The sequence below is a fragment of the Pygocentrus nattereri genome, chromosome 19 (genome assembly GCF_015220715.1).
Source record: "Pygocentrus nattereri isolate fPygNat1 chromosome 19, fPygNat1.pri, whole genome shotgun sequence".
Taxonomy (NCBI): Eukaryota; Metazoa; Chordata; class Actinopteri; order Characiformes; family Serrasalmidae; genus Pygocentrus; species Pygocentrus nattereri.
This window is the reverse complement of record NC_051229.1, coordinates 23,264,809-23,283,863: the sequence shown is the minus strand read 5'-3', so window position 1 is coordinate 23,283,863 and position 19,055 is coordinate 23,264,809. Positions and strand designations below refer to the sequence as shown.

Below are 19,055 nucleotides of genomic sequence, written 5' to 3'. Positions count from 1 at the left end.
ATGTGGTAACATATATAGCACAGTGTTTCTTTAGTTGTATATCTGTTAAAGAGGGTGTAAATTGACAGCAGGGTGTGAAATACATCTGCTTTCAGTGTGTTTAACAGTTTTAGCTTACAGGACAGCATTTCATTACATACAAATTGTTTTGCCAACTACATTTTACATTATTCATATCAACGATTTACTTGCCATTTAAATTTTGTGTGTCAGCTCCTTCCTGATGGTGTGCCAAGTGGTCTGGGGGGACTGTTTTGATTTGGATTATGTATTATAAATAAAGAGCCTTCAAAGGACAGTCCTACAGAACATTTCAGCTACTATTGAGCAGAATTTTAGTTATGCTCCAGTACAGGTTAGCAAACATAGCTTTGAACAGTTGCACACATAAAATCATGAAATATTAAAACCCCAAGAAAGCTTACTTAACTGTGGAAAATATGTGTTTAAGTAGTGATAATTCGCAGTGTCACCCACTGATTTTCAGACTTGAAACGCATGTACTTTAAAACAATGGGATCTAACTACTTACTATGTAGTCATGAGGGACAGGGATGCACCAGCACCCCCATTACCATGAGGGAGAAGCAGCTTAGAAGATTTTTTAGAAGTCAATTTTAGAAACACAAGTAGCTGCTATTGAAAGATGAAATGAATATGAATAGTCCTCTCATGATAGGGCTACTACCAAGCAATATATTGTTCAGATGAAAGCATTATAAGCTCTTTTTTTTTCGAATTGAGGACCACTGTCCAGAAGCCTCTGTGCTGTCACGAATACCATTCTCACAGTGCTCTTACATTTGCCTGTAGCATTTAGCGCTAGCAGCTGAAGCATGCTATTATGACTCACAGCATGGCTAATTGTGGCAGTGTGTGGTGTTTAGTGGTGATGAGCAGTGCTAACAGCCGCTGTGGTTTTTTGTTTCTATGCAGTTGTTTACCAAGTCGTGAGAGCATGTAAACACAGCAGGCATGAGTAACAGATACCTGGGCAACTGACTGAAATTATCATTAATGCTGTGTCTGTTCACTGTTTCTATTACACTAAAGAATGCTAACATACAGATGATAAATGCAAAATTGCATCTGTATGTTATGCATACAGATGCATGCAAAAATGAAAATTACTGTCAATTAATAAAAAAATGCTAATATAATTTGCTAGATTGCTTGCCATTGTTGTCTCAAGTTAAAGTTGTCAAAATCCGACTCCTCCCATTGCCCTGCTGAAAAAAACATTAAAAAGTTTCTGGTGGTTCCTTGTAGTTGTAACGAGGAGCGAGGAGGCAGACGCATATGGGGAGATAAGCGAAATTTATTAAGGGCAAATCCAAAATCAGGGTCGAGACAGTCCAGGGTCATAGAGCCAACACGGATAGATAGGGGGGCAGACATGATATAAACCAGAATACAACAGAACAAGCAGAGCAGAACAAACAGAATATCCAACACAGCATATAACACCAACAACACAGACAGAGATTCAAACAAAGACCAGCGAAAACAAAGGGCAAACACAGTGCTTAAATACGACACCGGGAAGATGAGGGACAGGTGAAAACAATCAGTCACAAAACAAGGGGCAGGATTACGGATATCAAAACAAAAGCATGTGGACTATACCAAAACACAAGTACAGGACTGGGAGAGGCCAATCGTGACAGTGGTGTGCCAGTGGTATTGGTAATGGTAATGGTATTTTGTGCTTTTTTGATGGGTAGATATCATAATTTAAAGGATTCTAATTCTAGATTTATCAGGTGTCCTGGGACTGTTTCTTGGGAATTACAATTTGAAAGTAAAACCATCACATTTAATCCTAATGCACTTTTTTTCAGCAGGGTAACATTATCATGGAGATTTGTTACACTTTCTAAGATTTTTGAGTTGCAAATAATGAAAATATCATTATGCAGGTTGTGAATGATCTGTTTGAGAACAGTTTTGGATGAGATGCTCACCACAGAAAGGTGTGTAACTTTATCTTTGCCATAGTTGCCAGGATTGAAATTCGAGGATGTGTCCAGATTTGTTGGAGAACCAAACAGACAGCAATAAAGGACTAAATAAAGAATATAAATGATTCATAGAAAACTCCTTTGTAGCTATTAGAGCACAATGTCAGCTAAGTTAACATCTATAAAGTGACAAATTGATGGATGGGTGAAAATAACTAAAACCACAAAGGTAGATAAGCCATATTACCTGGAGATGCTGAGGCCCATTGAGTCACTGTAGATGATTTACTTATTTGCATTTATAGTCATTCAGCTGGTTTTCTGATACATTTAATCTGCAACAAGAACTGTCAAACACTAAAAAGTCAGCAGGCTGAAGTCATCTTCTTGTTCACATTTTTCCGTTCCAACTCAAATGGTGGAACAGTTACATTCTGGTGGCTTAGGTACCATTTAAGGTGGAACCACTGGCAACAGTGAACAAACATCTACTCTCTGCCGAGCACTCGCTCTATCATTTGCTGATCTTTTTGAGGGAGAAAATGAACTGTTCCTCTAAAAAGTGGCTATAGCAGCAACTTTACAGCACAGTGCATTCACTGTAATACTAACTTGTTAGTCAGCAGTGGTGAAATGCAGACACACTTTCACTCCATCTAACAAAGTTTATTCTTTTATTAACTGTTTTTCTGTGCTCATCTTCATCTGACAATTGGAACTAAGATAAAGCTGTTTTTGCTTGTAGCTCTAATACTTGAGTGATCTGTATACACTCAACTCATCATTATTCCCATTGTAATTGCTGTAGAGGAAGTGACGTTAACCTGTATCAAGTACTTCTGGCAGAAAAAATGTGGAAAGGGCCTATTAACCACTTCAAGACTTTTATTGCATGGAAGCAATATATGACAGTCAATATGACAACATTCTTTCTGTGAAAAATACTCTAAAGGTTAGTTACTAAAAGAATATGCTTTCTCTCTTTCTCTCTCTCTCTCTCTCTCTCTCTCTCTCTGTCAGGAGCACCACTGTCTGAGGATAAAGATTCTGGGTGATTGTTATTACTGCGTTTCAGGGCTTCCTGAACCCAGACCAGACCATGCCCACTGCTGTGTGGAAATGGGTCTGAGCATGATCAAAACCATCAGGTAACATCAGAGCAACACATGGACCAACATGTCAATGCCACAATAGCACAATAGCCTTCAAATTGTTTCTGAAACAGCAAACGGCTATAAACAGCAATAACTGTAAACCTCCACTTTTCAAATTAAGGGTGCCAAAAGTATTCTTTTAACTCCTTTTGGTTCCTTAACACTGTAAAACTGACTCCAAAATGCATCCATTGAATCTGCTTTTCTCTTGTAATCCAGTGATTTCTTTGTGCTGTTGTTGATATCTTAAGAATGTGGTCTAACAATGCTAAAAATTCATAGATTCAGAGATTGATTTAGTTAGATCATGTTTTATTCTCACTCTGGTTAAACAAACCAATAATAAGCACCTACCAGTTTGGATTATGCTCTGAACGAGTGCATCCAACAATAAAATAGGCCTCAGTCATCATTTATATAGCGAACATATAAAATTATATATAAAAAAACACATATACACCGATCAGGCATAGCATTATGACATGTTTCTATGCTCATTGTCCATTTTATCAGGTGCAATTTTCAATTACAGGCTGTAGTCCATATGTTTCTCTGTATACTTTCTTAGCCCTCTTTTACCCCGTTCTTCAGTGGTCAAGACCCCCATGGACCCTCACATTACAGGTACTATTTGAGTGGTGGATCATTCTCAGCACTGCAGTAACACTGACGTGGTGGTGGTGTGTTAGTGGGTGTTGCGCTGGTCTGAGTGGATCAGACAGCAGTGCTGCTGGAGTTTTTAAGCACCTCAGTGTCACTGCTGGACTGAGAATAGTCCACCAACCAAAAATATCCAGCCAACAGTGTCCTGTGGGTAGCGTCCTGTGACCAGTGATGAAGGACTAGAGCATGACCAACACCAACTGTGTAGCAGCAGATGAGCTATTGTCTCTACAAGGTACGAGTGTCTGATAGAGTGCACAGTGAGTGGACACAGTGTTTGAAGTGTCCAGCAGCACTTCTGTGTCTGATCCACTCGTATCAACACAACACACACTAACACACCACCACCACATCAGTGTTACAGCAGTGCTGAGAATGATCCACCACCCAAACAGTACCTGCTCTGTGAGGGTCCATGGGGATACTGACCACTGAAGAACAGGGCAAAAGGGGGCTAACAGAGTATGCAGAGAAACAGACGTACTACAGTCTGTAATTGTAGAACTACAAAGTGCACCTATATAGCAAGTGGAGCTGATAAAATGGACAAAGAGTGCTGAAAAAGCCCAAGTATTCCTTTAAAGAAACATCCACTGAAAGGTGTTTTTAGGGAACCAGAAATTGTATTGTTCTTCTATGATATTGTCTCAAAGAACCCTTTGACACACAGAGGATAGCATTTAGGGACACTGAACGAGAGAAAGCAAGAGAGAGAGAGAGAGAGAGAGAGAGAGAGAGAGAGAGAGAGAGAGAGTGCGTTAGAGTAGTCCTGTTGATTATCTGTAGAGGCAGGATGTTGGACGAGAGGCACTTCAGAAGCAGGTGTGTAAGCAAGCGAGTGTGCGTGCATGTGTGTGTGTGTGTGTGTACGTGCATTAGAGGAAAAGTGCAATGTTTGGTTACAGAGCTGTTTCAGTCAGGGCAAAGGGTGCACTTACGGTCAAACACACCACTCAACCTGCAGAGCCACCCACACATACACACTGAGCTACAAGCGCTGTAATTATGGTCACATTCTGGGTGAATGACTGGAATTCTGAATGACTTAATTAGGTAATTACATACATCGGTAGTTTAATAATTAATCAGTGATAATTATGAAGCAAGATATGCAAAAACATACAAAAACAATCTATTTTGCTGTAATGTATTCTTTAGGAGAAAGAGCAAAAGATATTGCACCTTAGCATTTATATCTTGTTACATAATATCTACTATACAGCGATAGATTACTGACCAGGGCTTGGTTGGTGATTATTAATTGGTAGAAACTCTTTCTACCACTTAAGATGATCTTGACACTAAGATGTTGTCTCAGTTTCAAGTGTCCTCAAATACTTGAGACACTCCACTGCAGGTATATTGTAAACCTTAGATAAACGAGTAGCTGTTGAATATGTGCACATGGTAAAATACCTGTAATAAATGAAGAAATATTACATTGCATTATACATTATTATTACATTACATTAGTACATTGTTTGGCTTGAAAGAAAAAGAGAAGAAAGTTCAAAAGTCTTTGGATCTTACACAAAAGCTGTTACTATAATACACACATGAAATTTTGAAATTTTTAAGTCTTTTTTATTTTATGTATTTATTTGGGGTTTTTTGGGTGTGGGTACCACCAAAGACCCTATGTCTATGCACTAATGTCAGTCTCAGTTGTCATCAGTTACTGTCCGTTTTGTTTAGTTTATTGTACAATAAAAAGTTTACATCTCTGCTTGTTTAAGAACATCATAATATCAAGTTTTAGACTGTTTCCATTGTCATCCTTGATTTATAACAGCGCGTATTACTATAGAGACTTAGAGCTGCATTCAAAATAGGAAGCATCTAAAACACATAAGGGGACCAAACCATAAGGGAGAACAAACCATAAATAATGAAGAACAAGAAACAAACAACAGGAGAGACAAAACTAACAAAATCAATTCTTATTATTCAAAACTTATTCAAGTACCTGAACTCAAAACAGATGGTTATACTACTGATTGGGATGGCAGGGTTTGGACAGAGACAGGCTAGAGAGGAGACTGGCAGGAGTGAAGGCAGGAGAGGGCAGAGATTGGATGGAGGAACTGTGACGGAACACCCTCCTGACGTGCAGCTCCCATGTGCAGCTCCCAACAACTGATTCTTCAGAGGCAGAGCCAAATTCAGTGGAAACTGGAAAAGAAGAGGGACCGGGGAAGAAAACTGGGGCAGGACTTTGGACAGACACAGCATGTGAAAGCTAACCACAGACATAACAATGAATAAGACAGCACCTGACAAGGATACACTGAAACAAGAGGACTGTTTAAACCCAAAGACAAGACTAGAAATGCCTGGGAAGGAGGGGATACAAACTATGCACAGGTGACAGCAATAAGATCAAAAGATGGGGTTGAATAGAGAAAAGAGTGGAGCCAGGCCAATTTTCTTGACTATTACATCATCTAAGCCTGTTCCAATCAGAAAGATTATTCATATACAGCGAAATGCAGTATAATCCTGAGCAAGTGTCTAAGCCATTGCTGGACCATTCCATTTTGCATCATGTAATACAAACAAGAAGCCTGCAGAAGACAGTCCTATCGAGGGCACTCCTTAGGTTTTGGAAGGCAGCTTATATCCTGTATTGTAATTGTGCCTGTCTAAAACAATTTAGGACAATGTTCTCAGTCATTCTAGGCATCACATTAAGCTGAAGTTCTTGAAATGTACTTTTACTTACTTGATGCTGAGGATAGCCTTAAGTAATATTCAGACAGGATTCTGTGGGATAGTTACCACTTTGGATGGGACTAAAATCAAACAGTGAGAAACAGTGGTAATAAATGTGTTACCCAAATTCCCCATGTAAAACTAATCCCATCTAAAGCCTTATCCTTCTATATTGTTACACCTGTAATTTAGCTATGTGAATTTTGTTTTGTTTTTGTTATGCAGTAGATCTCTGCTCAGTTTTCTGAAATGGTTGCATGTTTCGTTCTTCTATCATGTATTGTATTATATGTGTGTGTGTAAATGTAGGTATGTGCGTTCACGTACAAAGCACGACATCGACATGCGTATTGGGATTCACTCTGGCTCAGTCTTGTGTGGAGTTTTGGGCTTAAGAAAGTGGCAGTTTGACGTCTGGTCCTGGGATGTCGACATCGCCAACAAACTTGAGTCTGGAGGGATACCTGGGTAACCACACACATACACTCTGCGGATACATGCACACTGCACTGGCACATTTCTGTGTGTGTATTTCAGTTTTAATTAAATACTTATTTATTTGTTTAAACATGTAAGGGACAGGCTGAGAAGTGTTGGGTGAACATGTTGTTCAAAGCTCTGATTGATGTTACTGTCATATTTAAAGTTAGAGTGTTAAGCTAGATCTGTGGGCCTTGAGCATGTATTGTATAGCTTTAATCAGGCCAACGTCATGTTTTCTGTTCTATTACCAAAAACTGCTATGCATTAAATCTGCAGAATCTGTATGTTTGAAACACATTTTGCTTATTCAAATAATCAGTGAGTGAGAAATAATTAATATGAAAGTACTTATTGATATTCCCAGCAATAACAGAGACTGCTAAGTGTTAATAATTACTTTAGATAATGAAATTGGAGACAAATAATAAACTATATAGGAAATCTAAGACAAGACAAGACAAAAAGTAAAATATAGGCTTTGAGAAACCCAGCTGAGAAATTTGAACCTGAACTGAGCCAGATAAACATTTGAGAAGTAATGTGTGAACCTGACTGAACTCAACAAGAACAGTAATATGACAGTATGTCAGTTTGTGTTGTATATTTTTGGTGCTGTTCTCTGCAGGCGGATCCACATCTCTAAAGCGGCTTTGGACTGCTTAAATGGAGACTATGAGGTAGAGGCGGGCCATGGAAAGGACCGGAACGATTTCCTGCGCAGACACAACATCGAGACATTCCTGATCAAACAGCCGGAAGAGAGCCTGCTTGCCCTGCCTGAGGACATCATGAGGGAGGCCACCAACCAATCAGATCATAGAGCATCTACCACCACTTTTACTGAAGGCACTTGGAGTCCAGAACTGCCCTTCCACAATATAGTGGGCAAGCAGAATGTGAGTGGTACACACACACACACATACACACGCACGCACGCACACACGCACACACACACACACACACACACACACACACACACACACACACACACACAAATGCAAACAAACACAAATACACACACACACATGCCTTTGTCAACAGAATGTGAGAGGCACATAGACACAGATAAGTACCTCAACACAAAAGAAATACTGGCCTGTACTGTTCAGTGTGCTGTAATGCAAATGTTGAACTATTTTTGATGTTTCATTCATGTTTATGTAAACTTTTTCTGTTCTCTTCTTCTCCTCACACTGTTTCATACTTTTCTTATGTTTTTGTGTCATTGTTGGTAATGTATAGATTCAAACACACACAAAGAAGTGGATTGATTTTTGGGGAAAAATCAGTTATGAAAATGCACCGTGGGGCAGGTTTCACATATTTTGCTGCTAAAAATGTCTGTCATGATTTACTTAATAGCTGCAACGCCCGCTGTAGCCATCATAATAAAATGAAAGAAGTGGTCGCTGCTCTTTTGCGCTTTTGACTATCACAAATACATTTATATGTGTTTCTCTCTCAAAGCACAAAATACTGGGAGGATATTATTATAATGAAGCATCTAGTACTATTTAGTAAGGCTAGTAATAAATACTGTCTGTGTGATACTCAGAGCCTATTAAAAGCTCTCTTGTGGTACTAACATGACTGTTATTGTTTATTGCCAGACAGTTTTTGAATACATTTAAATACAGTGGGTTGCAAAAGTATTCAGCCCCCTTGAACTTTTCAACCTTTTGCCACATTTCAGGCTTCAAACATAAAGATATGAAATTGATATTTTTTGTGAAGAGTCAACAACAAGTGGGACACAATCGTGAAGTGGAACGAAATTTGTTGGATATTTTAAACTTTTTTTAGAAATAAAAAACTGAAAAGTGGGGCGTGCAATATTATTCAGCCCCCTTGCTTTAATACTTTGTAGCGCCACCTTTTGCTGTGATTACAGCTGCAAGTGGCTTGGGGTACGTCTCTGTCAGTCTTGCACATCGAGAGACTGAAATTCTTCCTTGCAAAACAGCTCGAGCTCAGTGAAGTTGGATGGAGAGCGTTTGTGAACAGCAGTTTTCAGCTCTTTCCACAGATTCTCGATTGGATTCAGGTCTGGACTTTGACTTGGCCATTCTAACACCTGGATACGTTTATTTGTGAACCATTCCATTGTAGATGTTGCTTTATGTTTTGGATCATTGTCTTGTTGGAAGATAAATCTCCGTCCCAGTCTCAGGTCTTTTGCAGACTCCAACAGGTTTTCTTCCAGAATGGTCCTGTATTTGGCTCCATCCATCTTCCCATCAATATTAACCATCTTCCCTGTCCCTGCTGAAGAAAAGCAGGCCCAAACCATGATGCTGCCACCACCATGTTTGACAGTGGGGATGGTGTGTTCAGGGTGATGAGCTGTATTGCTTTTACGCCAAACATAAGTTCGATTTTGGTTTCATCTGACCAGAGCACCTTCTTCCACATGTTTGGTGTGTCTCCCAGGTGGCTTGTGGCAAACATTAAATGAGACTTTTTATGGATATCTTTGAGAAATGGCTTTTTCTTGCCACTCTTCCATAAAGCCCAGATTTGTGCAGTGTACCACTGATCGTTGTCCTATGGACAAAGTCTCCCACCTCAGCTGTAGATCTCTGCAGTTCATCCAGAGTGATCATGGGCCTCTTGGCTGCATCTATGATCAGTCTTCTCCTTGTTTGAGCTGAAAGTTTAGAGGGACGGCCGGGTCTTGGTAGATTTGCAGTGGTCTGATGCTCCTTCCATTTCAATATGATCGCTTGCACAGTGCTCCTTGAGATGTTTAAAGCTTGGGAAATCTTTTTCTATCCAAATCCGGCTTTAAACCTCTCCACAACAGTATCTCGGACCTGCCTGGTGTGTTCCTTGGTCTTCATGATGCTCTCTGCGCTTTAAACAGAACTCTGAGACTATCACAGAGCAGGTGCATTTATACGGAGACTTGATTACACACAGGTGGATTCTATTTATCATCATCAGTCATTTAGGTCAACATTGGATCATTCAGAGATCCTCACTGAACTTCTGGAGTGAGTTTGCTGCACTGAAAGTAAAGGGGCTGAATAATATTGCACGCCCCACTTTTCAGTTTTTTATTTCTAAAAAAAGTTTAAAATATCCAATAAATTTCGTTCCACTTCACAATTGTGTCCCACTTGTTGTTGATTCTTCACAAAAAATTACAATTTCATATCTTTATGTTTGAAGCCTGAAATGTGGCAAAAGGTTGAAAAGTTCAAGGGGGCTGAATACTTTTGCAACCCACTGTATATGGAAAAAGATTGTGACGCCTGCCATGTCACATTATTCCATATTTTCTTAAACAAAATAAAACAACTTTTAGTTTTAGTGTAACCCTATTTAAAACTGCTGTATTCTAATCTTTTGTCAGAGCAGGCTTTGTTAAAATAATGATTTGACAGATTTCTTTCCAAACAGATATTAATAGCAGATGTTGAAAGTCCGTTAGCTGTGCAATCTCTGCCTTACTAAAGCTACTTGTTACTTCAGGCATGCTGAGGCTTCTGTTGTAGAAACGTCACAGACATGCTTTGATACACCATTCATATCTGAGATAAGATGTTACATCCACCACAAGTTCAAAATCACACAGTTCACAAACAACCAGGCACTCAAAAATCTTATTTTCTCAAAATAGTTTCTCATGTCAAAATAATCACAATTTCTTGATGAGCTCTTAATAACCTTGACCTAGCTGGTTAGCTTACAAAGTCATTTTGGAAAAGAAGTCATTACTTCGACCTGATGTAAAAAAACAAAAACAAAAAACATTTTAAACCAATTTTGAAGGTGATTTGGACATTTAAACACTTAAGATTTTTGGCAAACTTCTTTTAATGTGGTGTATATGGTTTTGGGTCAAAACCTGGTAAAACTGAGTATTTGTTTTTGGGGTGGACTGCGTTTATTTTATGTACTGTTTATTTAAATGGTATGAAACTCTTTTAAATCAGTCTTCACTGTGTTGTTTGTACAGAGCTATGTTGTGCTCCTGCCCTGGAGAGGATTGATGTTTTTTCTGTAGGTTGCACAGTCATATGAGTGAATATATGTGTGTGTGTGTGTGTGTAATTCTCAGTGTGATGCTCAAGGCTGTTTAGTCCAGTCAGTGCCCTCTAATCATGACATCATGGAGCACGTTTTGTACTAGAATATTTAAAAAAAAAAGAACGTCTGAAGACGACTCATGAATTATGATGTTGGAAAACTCTAAAGTATATATAAATAACAAAATTCATAGTAACATTTTTTAAACGATTGCACTAAAATATTACTCATTGTATTACAGATATACATGGTTTTTATTAGGTAGATATGTCAGTTATATATAAATCTTTTATAAAGACTTTTATTTGGAAACCAAATGTATGTCTTTATGTCTTCTTTAACACAAGTGGTGTAGTTTGTCCTGTCAAATTCTACACTTTTATGTAAACATATATAAAAGTAGATGGTCTGACCTGCTGCCCTGCTCGGTGCCTTATACCTTTGTTTTCAACATGTGTTTAACTGCTTTTGCCAATGATGATGCTCTCTTCTCTTAGTAATAAAAGACTTCAGTTCACCCTGCTAGAGCATATGAAAATAGCTGGTAGGCTGTAGTGCAGCTTTTTTCCCTTGCACTACAGCCTTCCAGCCATTTTTATATGCTCTAGCAGGGGAATAACAGTGGCCCAAAGTCTTTTATGAATGAGAAACAAAACTATAATTAATGGCAAAAGGGGTTAAACACATTTTGAAAATAAAAACACAGCTTTTACGAATATCAACCATTGATAGGACTTAAATGTCTAACATAATCCTTATGACCGTAATTCATTAAGGTTTAAACAGTTGCTTAGCAGTTCTTACTGGTCAAAATATACTTACAGCATGTGGCCATGTACTTAGGAGCACCACCAAAGTATAACCTATGTGCAGAATGAAGATACATGTTAAGGTTCTAGATGTTATGGAGTAGTATCCGCTCTAGAAAATGACCAATTTCTACATGGTGTTGAACAGCCTTGAAGAAAGTTCAAGGTGTTGCAAAAGCGTCTTACAGAAGGGTCTAGATGACGCAGAGCATGGGTGTGTATGATTTTTGATTATATGGAGTATTCATATAGATGTTACTGAAAAGTGGTAGAGGAAGTCCTAGCTGGCGCAGAGCTGTGGTGTAGAAGGTTCTTGGTATGTGAACGACTGCTTATAATGCAGAACTCTTGGCCACTGTGGGCTGTTGCTATGGAGACGTCGTTAACATAAGGGAATGCAGTCTTTGATTAGCGCGGTGCTTTTGTTGTTTTTGTCATGCAGTCAGCTCTGAAGAACAGCTTAACACATCAAAGAGCTCTTACCATGATTGGCGCAGGCATTGACCAATCACACTCCAGCACAGAGCACAACCCCCTCCCTCATTTATCTTGCAGGTTTACAGCAGGCGGGTGCTTGCATGTATGCATGTGTGTGCATATTTTAGCTTCATTTAATGTAGCAAATCTGTGTGTGTTTGTGTTGGCGTATAGTCTATGCTAGACTACATCTGTGTGAAGCTGATGGAGTGTATATGCACTGAAGTGATAAGGGATGTGTGTGTGTGTGTGTGTGTGTGTGTGTGTGTGTGTGTGTGAGTGTGTGTGCGTGTGTGTGTGCGTGTGTGTGTGTGTGTGAGTGTTGTGTGAGTGTAAGCGAGAGTAAGGGAGAAAGATTCTGGTACTGGTCTCCATGGCAACAAGAAACAGGATTCCTTTCCCACAGTCTCTCTCTCTCTCTCCCCTTCTTCTCTCTCTAACACTCTCTTCATCCATCTCTCACCCTCTCTCTTACTTCCTCTCCTCTTTCATCTACCGTTCTTTTCTTTTCCTTTATCTCTCTCTTTCTCTCATATTTCTCCTCTCTCTGTTCATCCTTTGTCCTTTGGGACACAGTCACACAGTGCATGTGTGTGTTTGCGTGTAGGTCTGCAGACATAGGCTCAGTCTGTGCTCTTGTTTGTGAGCAGTTCCAGTAATAGATGCTGTCTGTCTTCCTTTTTTATGCAACCTAACATACACACTCCACTGGACTGCAGGAGGCAGGGCGGGCTGCTCTAGTTTACACTCAGTAAATCTGAGTGTGTGTGTAGTGTGCCTTCATAGGCACATAGACAACAGGACACAGTTCAGTCAGACAGAGAATACAGACTGCTCCCAAATCTCTGTGTAGCACATACTTCTTTAACCCTTTCAAGGAGTTAGTAAGGTGAGGTTTCAGGGGGTTAGTCAGATGCATTTTCAGGGGTTAGTTAAATGAGGTGTCAGGGGGTTAGTCAAAGGGGGTGACAGGGGGTGATTTAGACTGTGTTTCAGGGGGTGAGTCAGATGAGGTTTCAGGTGGCTTCTTGAATAGGGTTGAAGGAGGTTTGTTGGATGGGGTTTCAGGGGGTGAATTTGAGTGTGGTTTTAAGGAGTCAGTCAGATAGTGTCTGTATGGGTTGACTTAGATGTGGTTTCAGACAGATGTCATTTCAAACTGTCAGATAAAGTTTCAGAGGGTCAGTCAGATAGGATTTCAGGGGGTTAATCAGAAGGAGTTTCAGTGGGTTAGATAGGCTTTCAGGGGGTTATTTGAATAGGGTTTCAGTGGGTAAGTCAGAAGGGGGCTCAAAGAGTTAGACAAATGAAGTTGGAAGGGGTTAGTCAGATTGGGTTTCAGGGGGCTATTGAGATGTTGTTTCAGTGGGTTTGTCAGATAGTATTTCAACAAGTTAGTAAGATGGGCCTTCAGGGGGATAGTCAGATGGGACTTCAAGAGCTTAGTTGTATGAGTTTCAGGGTGTTAGTCAGATAGAGATTCAAGGGTTAGTTGGATGGGGTTTGAGGGGCTTAGTCAGATGGAGTTTGAGGGGGTTAGTTGATTGGAGATTCAAGGGGTTAGTCAGATAGGGTTTCAGAGGGTTAGTCAGATGGGGTTTCGGGGGTTTATTGAGATGTAGTTTCAGGGGATTAGTCAGATGGGTTTTAGAGGGTTAGTCAGGTGGTGATTCAAGGGCTTAGTTGGATGAGGTTTGAGGGGGTTAGTCAGATGGAGTTCAAGGGGTTAGTCAGATGGGGTTTCAGAGGGTTAGTCAGATGGGGTGTCAGGGGTTTATTGAGATGTGGTTTCATGAGATGTGTGCTTCCTTAAGGAGTCATAAGTTGATTATACTATGGCATCACTCCAAGTTTGTTAAATATTTTTAACAGTATACAGTGAAATCCACCATGAGTAACATCCTGGCACAGCCAGGATATATGTTTGATATATGTTTGATGTAATGCCTTTTGTAATAATTCTAGACATATCTACGTTGCTCCCACAAATACATTCTTTCATAGCAACTGTTGGATGATGACAGCACTTCCATTCAAACTAATGGGAAACTGTAACACACAGCTCAGTTTATGTCAAAATGTCTAAATTTAAAATGCCCTATTCACAGTGCTGTGACACTGTGGTCAATTTCAGCTTTAACCATTCTGTAATGTGACAGTGCAGCAGACATCCCCCTATCTTAACATGTAACTTTTAAGACATTAATTAAATGTGTTCTATTAAACCCAAAGCAACATCTACCACCCCATTATTACACAGTAACTACGTATCAACTACACAGGAACTGTCCACTTACTTTACTGTAACTGCACTACAGGAAAGTTCTTATGTAGAAGACACACTTGTGTAATTGCATGAAGCAAAACTGAACTTAATACACATGTGTAATTACATAGGCTGCACTTCTGTAATCCATCTGTAACATTGACTAAATCATCAGTAGTTACATTGTTTTTGCATATGTTATTCATGTGTAACTACACAGTTATTAGAGACACTTCATATAAAGTGCAACCAAAGGCTGCACTGTTAGGATAGAGCCAGTGTCGTTTTAGCTGTGTAATCTCACCCTGCCTTACAACTACAGTAACCATCTGTGATTGAATCATGCCTTAACTTTATAGAGACTTTCTTTGGCTTGTCAATTTTAGTTGAGATCTAACGATTTCTGCCTTTGTTGCTGTCTGTCTCTGAGTAGCTTTACTGATGCAGCTCATGGTGATATCTCATGCCTTCTATTTTTGTCAAAAGTCATATATATTTCTTGAATTAACTTAAGCCATGCCACAGTATTGACTGGTATGGTGTACGGGATAGTGATGTAATACTCAAGACCGATCTCCCAACCATAAACTAATGTTCTTGGTTTAAATCTCATTTGGACTTGGTTTTGTCTCAGTCTCAGGGTAAGGTTGACTCTGAAATTGTTATCGAGACCAGCTGAGTGTGATGCTGAGTTAACTGGAAGCTTATTATAGGATATTAACAAAACCAGAATAAACACGTAATGAACATTAACAAATAATAAATAAACCTGGAAAAAATATTTATGCAGTTTAGCTTATTGCTCAGCTGTATTAGAGTCAGCCTGTGGCAGTGTTACTGAGAGCTGAAATTAACTGTTCATATTACACTGTTTGCAAGTCTGTTGATATTTTTACTGTATATAGTTTTCTGTTATGTTTTAGCTGTTTTCATTTCAACTCCTTTCTACAAAAGTCATTGTTACTGTAACAGGCAATGTGGTAACAAATTTCTTTAGAATGTGTTTTTAATGTAGGCTACTTATTTACTTATGTTGTACTTATTTACTTATATATTGTGAATGTTTAGAACTAGTTTATTAATTGTATCAAATTTATTACATTACAGCTACCTCAAAAACACATTATATTGTTTGCCAAATGTCTTCAGTTCCTTTTGAAATAAATTATTATTTAAAGAAGAAATAAATGCCTGCATTGCTGTAACAGGTTTAGAATCATACTCACTGTGATAGTATATACAAATTCAGAGTGCTGGCATAAATCATTGGATTTCAAAATTTCATGAGAAAAGACCTCTGCAGGTAAAGCCCAGCACCACATATTTACTGCTCTATTTCCTTTGTGCTTGCACTGAAAATATAAACATAATTAGTAAAATTTTGCCGTTTTGGAGAAGAAACAGAGAATAACTTTAATCCTTACTTACTAGTAATCTAGTAAAAAATACTCAAGTTAAAGTTGAAGTATGAAGTACTTGTGTAAGTCAGTCTTATGTAAAAGTACATGCTCATAAATGTACTACTTAAAGTATGAATGTAAAATCATTTTCTAATTCAATTTGAAGATACACAACCATCAAACTAGGTGTACATAACAGTTTATACTAGAACTCCATCAACCACAAAAACTGAACTTGTCTGGTGCACCCAAACATGTTTAAATGTTTAATTTCCTTTACAAGTATTTGAGATGGACATTGATGGAATCTCTACAAAGAAAAAAATGTTCATTTTTATTTTAACTGTTAATACCGAACACCAATCATTTATGTAAGGCCAGGGCTGTAGTGGGCTTTCAGATTGTGAGTTACTGCAATGTCCTGCAATGTCATTACATCAGGCTACAGGCTATTCCTAACATCAGTGCAGTCATCACGCTACATATACCAGCACTTCTGCCCTGAAACAAAACAATAGTGACCAATCAGAAAGCTGGATTCACACAAACAACCAACACTGCAGCACCTTCTGCACACCACAGACACAATGTGTACATGGAGAAAATGACAAAACTAAGTTAAAATCAGAATGCCATGATGTACAATATTATACCCAGAAGTTAAAGATGTACAAACCTAAAACCCAATAACTATTAACAAAAAAAAACAGGTTATTGGGCAGACTCATATGAAGTTGACATGAAAGTTAAATTACAACAGCTGATGTGCAAATGTGAGGAAAAACAACACAACAATCTGTGTTCACAGCAGGCAAGAAACATGTTTATGGTGTAGATATGTCTTACCTGTAATGACTCAATACACTGAAGTAATGTCCATACAGGTGTCTGAACGTAACCTCTAAGTTATATGTTAACCCCTAAATTACTACAGATATATGCTTTGATGTAAAATTTACAGTTTGAGTGTTCTTGTGCTGTGTGTTTATTCATTAGCTTACAGTAACCAACCCAAAACATAACTGGCGCACCAGGATCTCTCTCAACTCTCCTGATTTCTCACTCTGGTACTGAGTAAGGCCATGGATGTCGTTTTTTTCAGATCCATTGTCCACATTAAGTGTTGGCTTGACACTGTAATTTTCTATGGATTCCATTGTCTCATCTGTTTTTTTTTTTTTCCTTTTCCCTGCTCACTGCTGGGGTCTGTAAGCAGTGAAAGTATGAGTTCCTTCATGAGTTCATTCTGTTCTGTTTTTGCTAAAAATAATTTAAGTAAAATTTTTCTTAAATTAGCTACTGACAGTTGGCTTGGTGTGGAAGTCACTCTTGAAATTGGAGTTGACTCTGAAATCAAACAGTCCTACCTGATGGATATCACAACAGCAACTAAGGGAGATTTGATTTTAACTAACAGAATTTTATGAATGGGTGATTCTATATTATTTGAGTAATTTTAACAGTTTTATTCAGTGACAGATCTAGAAATACACTCTTGAAGCTGAGATCAGGTGGGCTTAGATTTGGTGTGTAGCTGTGTATCAGCATTCATCTCCAGAGGGTCGGGGGTGGAGTGTAGCCTGAGAGGACGACATAAACTGGGATTATTCTGCTGTAAATCTCAGCAGCTAACAGCAGATTAACACAACCTAATCCCAAAGCACCAACGCACATCAGGTTGCAAAACTCACAAAACCCTGTGATTACACACACACACACATACACACACAACATACAGCACCAGCTAACCACCAACTGCTGCTGGACTTATGTATGTAAGAGAGAGATTGTGGGTTTGTATTTGTATGTGAGCATATCTTGAGTGGAACTATTTGTATGAGTCAGGACTGTAGCTGGGACTGAGCTCGGGGCTTATTCCATCTGTTAAAATGCATGAATTTGTTAATGTGTGTGTGTGTGTGTGTGTGTGTGTGTGTGTGTCTGTGTGTGTGTGTGTGTGTGTGTGTGTGTGTGTGTGTGTGATGTTTATGTCATGCTTCCTCTTAGTCATGCTCCTATGATGACCCTTCTCCATATATTGACATTTCCACTGCCATGGTGGGTGAGCACTGACCTATCCATACTTGGCTCACACAAAATCTCACTCAACCTAGTGAAAAACTGTAGCATGCAAGTCATTTTTTGTCAGAATATTAGGACTGTCAAACAAAAAAATAATCCTGATTAATCACATTATTTTGCATTGTTAATTGAGATTAAATGGTCAACAGTAATTGCTATTATTGTAAAATTGATGCATGTAGTAGCAGCACCAGCTCAACCACAACATGGTAGACCACATAAATTCACAGAGCATAGCTGCTGAGTGCTGATGTGTGTAGCGTGTAAAATTGGCCTATCATCCTCTGTTACATCACTAAGTACAGAGTTCCAAAAATGCCTCTGGAAGCAACATCAACACAAGAACTGTGAGTTGAGAATAAAATGAGTTTCCATAGTCTAGCAGTTGTACGCATACGTGATAAAAACTTCACTATCTAGCAGTCTGATGGATGAATATGGGTTATGCTAATACCAAGAGAATACCTCCTACCAGAATGCATTGTGCCATGGTTTGGTGGAGGAGGGATAATGGCCTGAAATAGTTTTTCAGGGTTTGCACTAGACCCCTGGTTACAATGAAAGGTAATGTTAATGTTAAGATACATCATGCAAATACATATCAGACAATTATATCACACTAAGCAAAGCATGCCACTGTTCATTAAGTTGAATGGCTTTTTTTGAGCATGGAAGTCACTATGAAAGAAAGTATTTTTGGATAGAGCTGTGAGAGATCAATTAAACAGTATCTAACCAATGTTCCTTTGCACTTGTTTCCCTACCCACACTTTTATTTTCTTTTTTCCTCTCTCTCAGTTTTGTTCTCTTTTGTTCTCCTTTTTCTGTTGCAAAAAGAAACCTGTTAAAAAATAAGGTTTTTTGACCCATAAGGGGACATACTGCAAGGCTGTTAGTTTAGCTGGAGAAATGCTGTAATGAGGGAGGAATAATGAACCCACATGCATATACACACACATACACATATTTGAGCATTCTTGGGAAATAATCACTTAATTATGCTGAGTGGCCCAGTT

At 38.8% G+C, this 19,055-nt stretch overlaps 1 protein-coding gene across 2 annotated transcripts in view; it reads left to right on the top strand.

The window, feature by feature from the left end:
* The window catches only part of adcy8 (adenylate cyclase 8 (brain)), a 97,332-nt gene that overhangs the window by 43,338 nt on the left and 34,939 nt on the right, over positions 1-19,055 (top strand). For both annotated transcript variants that reach the window (XM_017699220.2, XM_017699219.2), the window contains exons 5-7: positions 2,982-3,109; positions 6,800-6,958; positions 7,599-7,869. In XM_017699220.2, the coding sequence (XP_017554709.1) occupies positions 2,982-3,109; positions 6,800-6,958; positions 7,599-7,869 (558 nt within the window). The remainder of the gene's footprint in view (positions 1-2,981; positions 3,110-6,799; positions 6,959-7,598; positions 7,870-19,055) is intronic.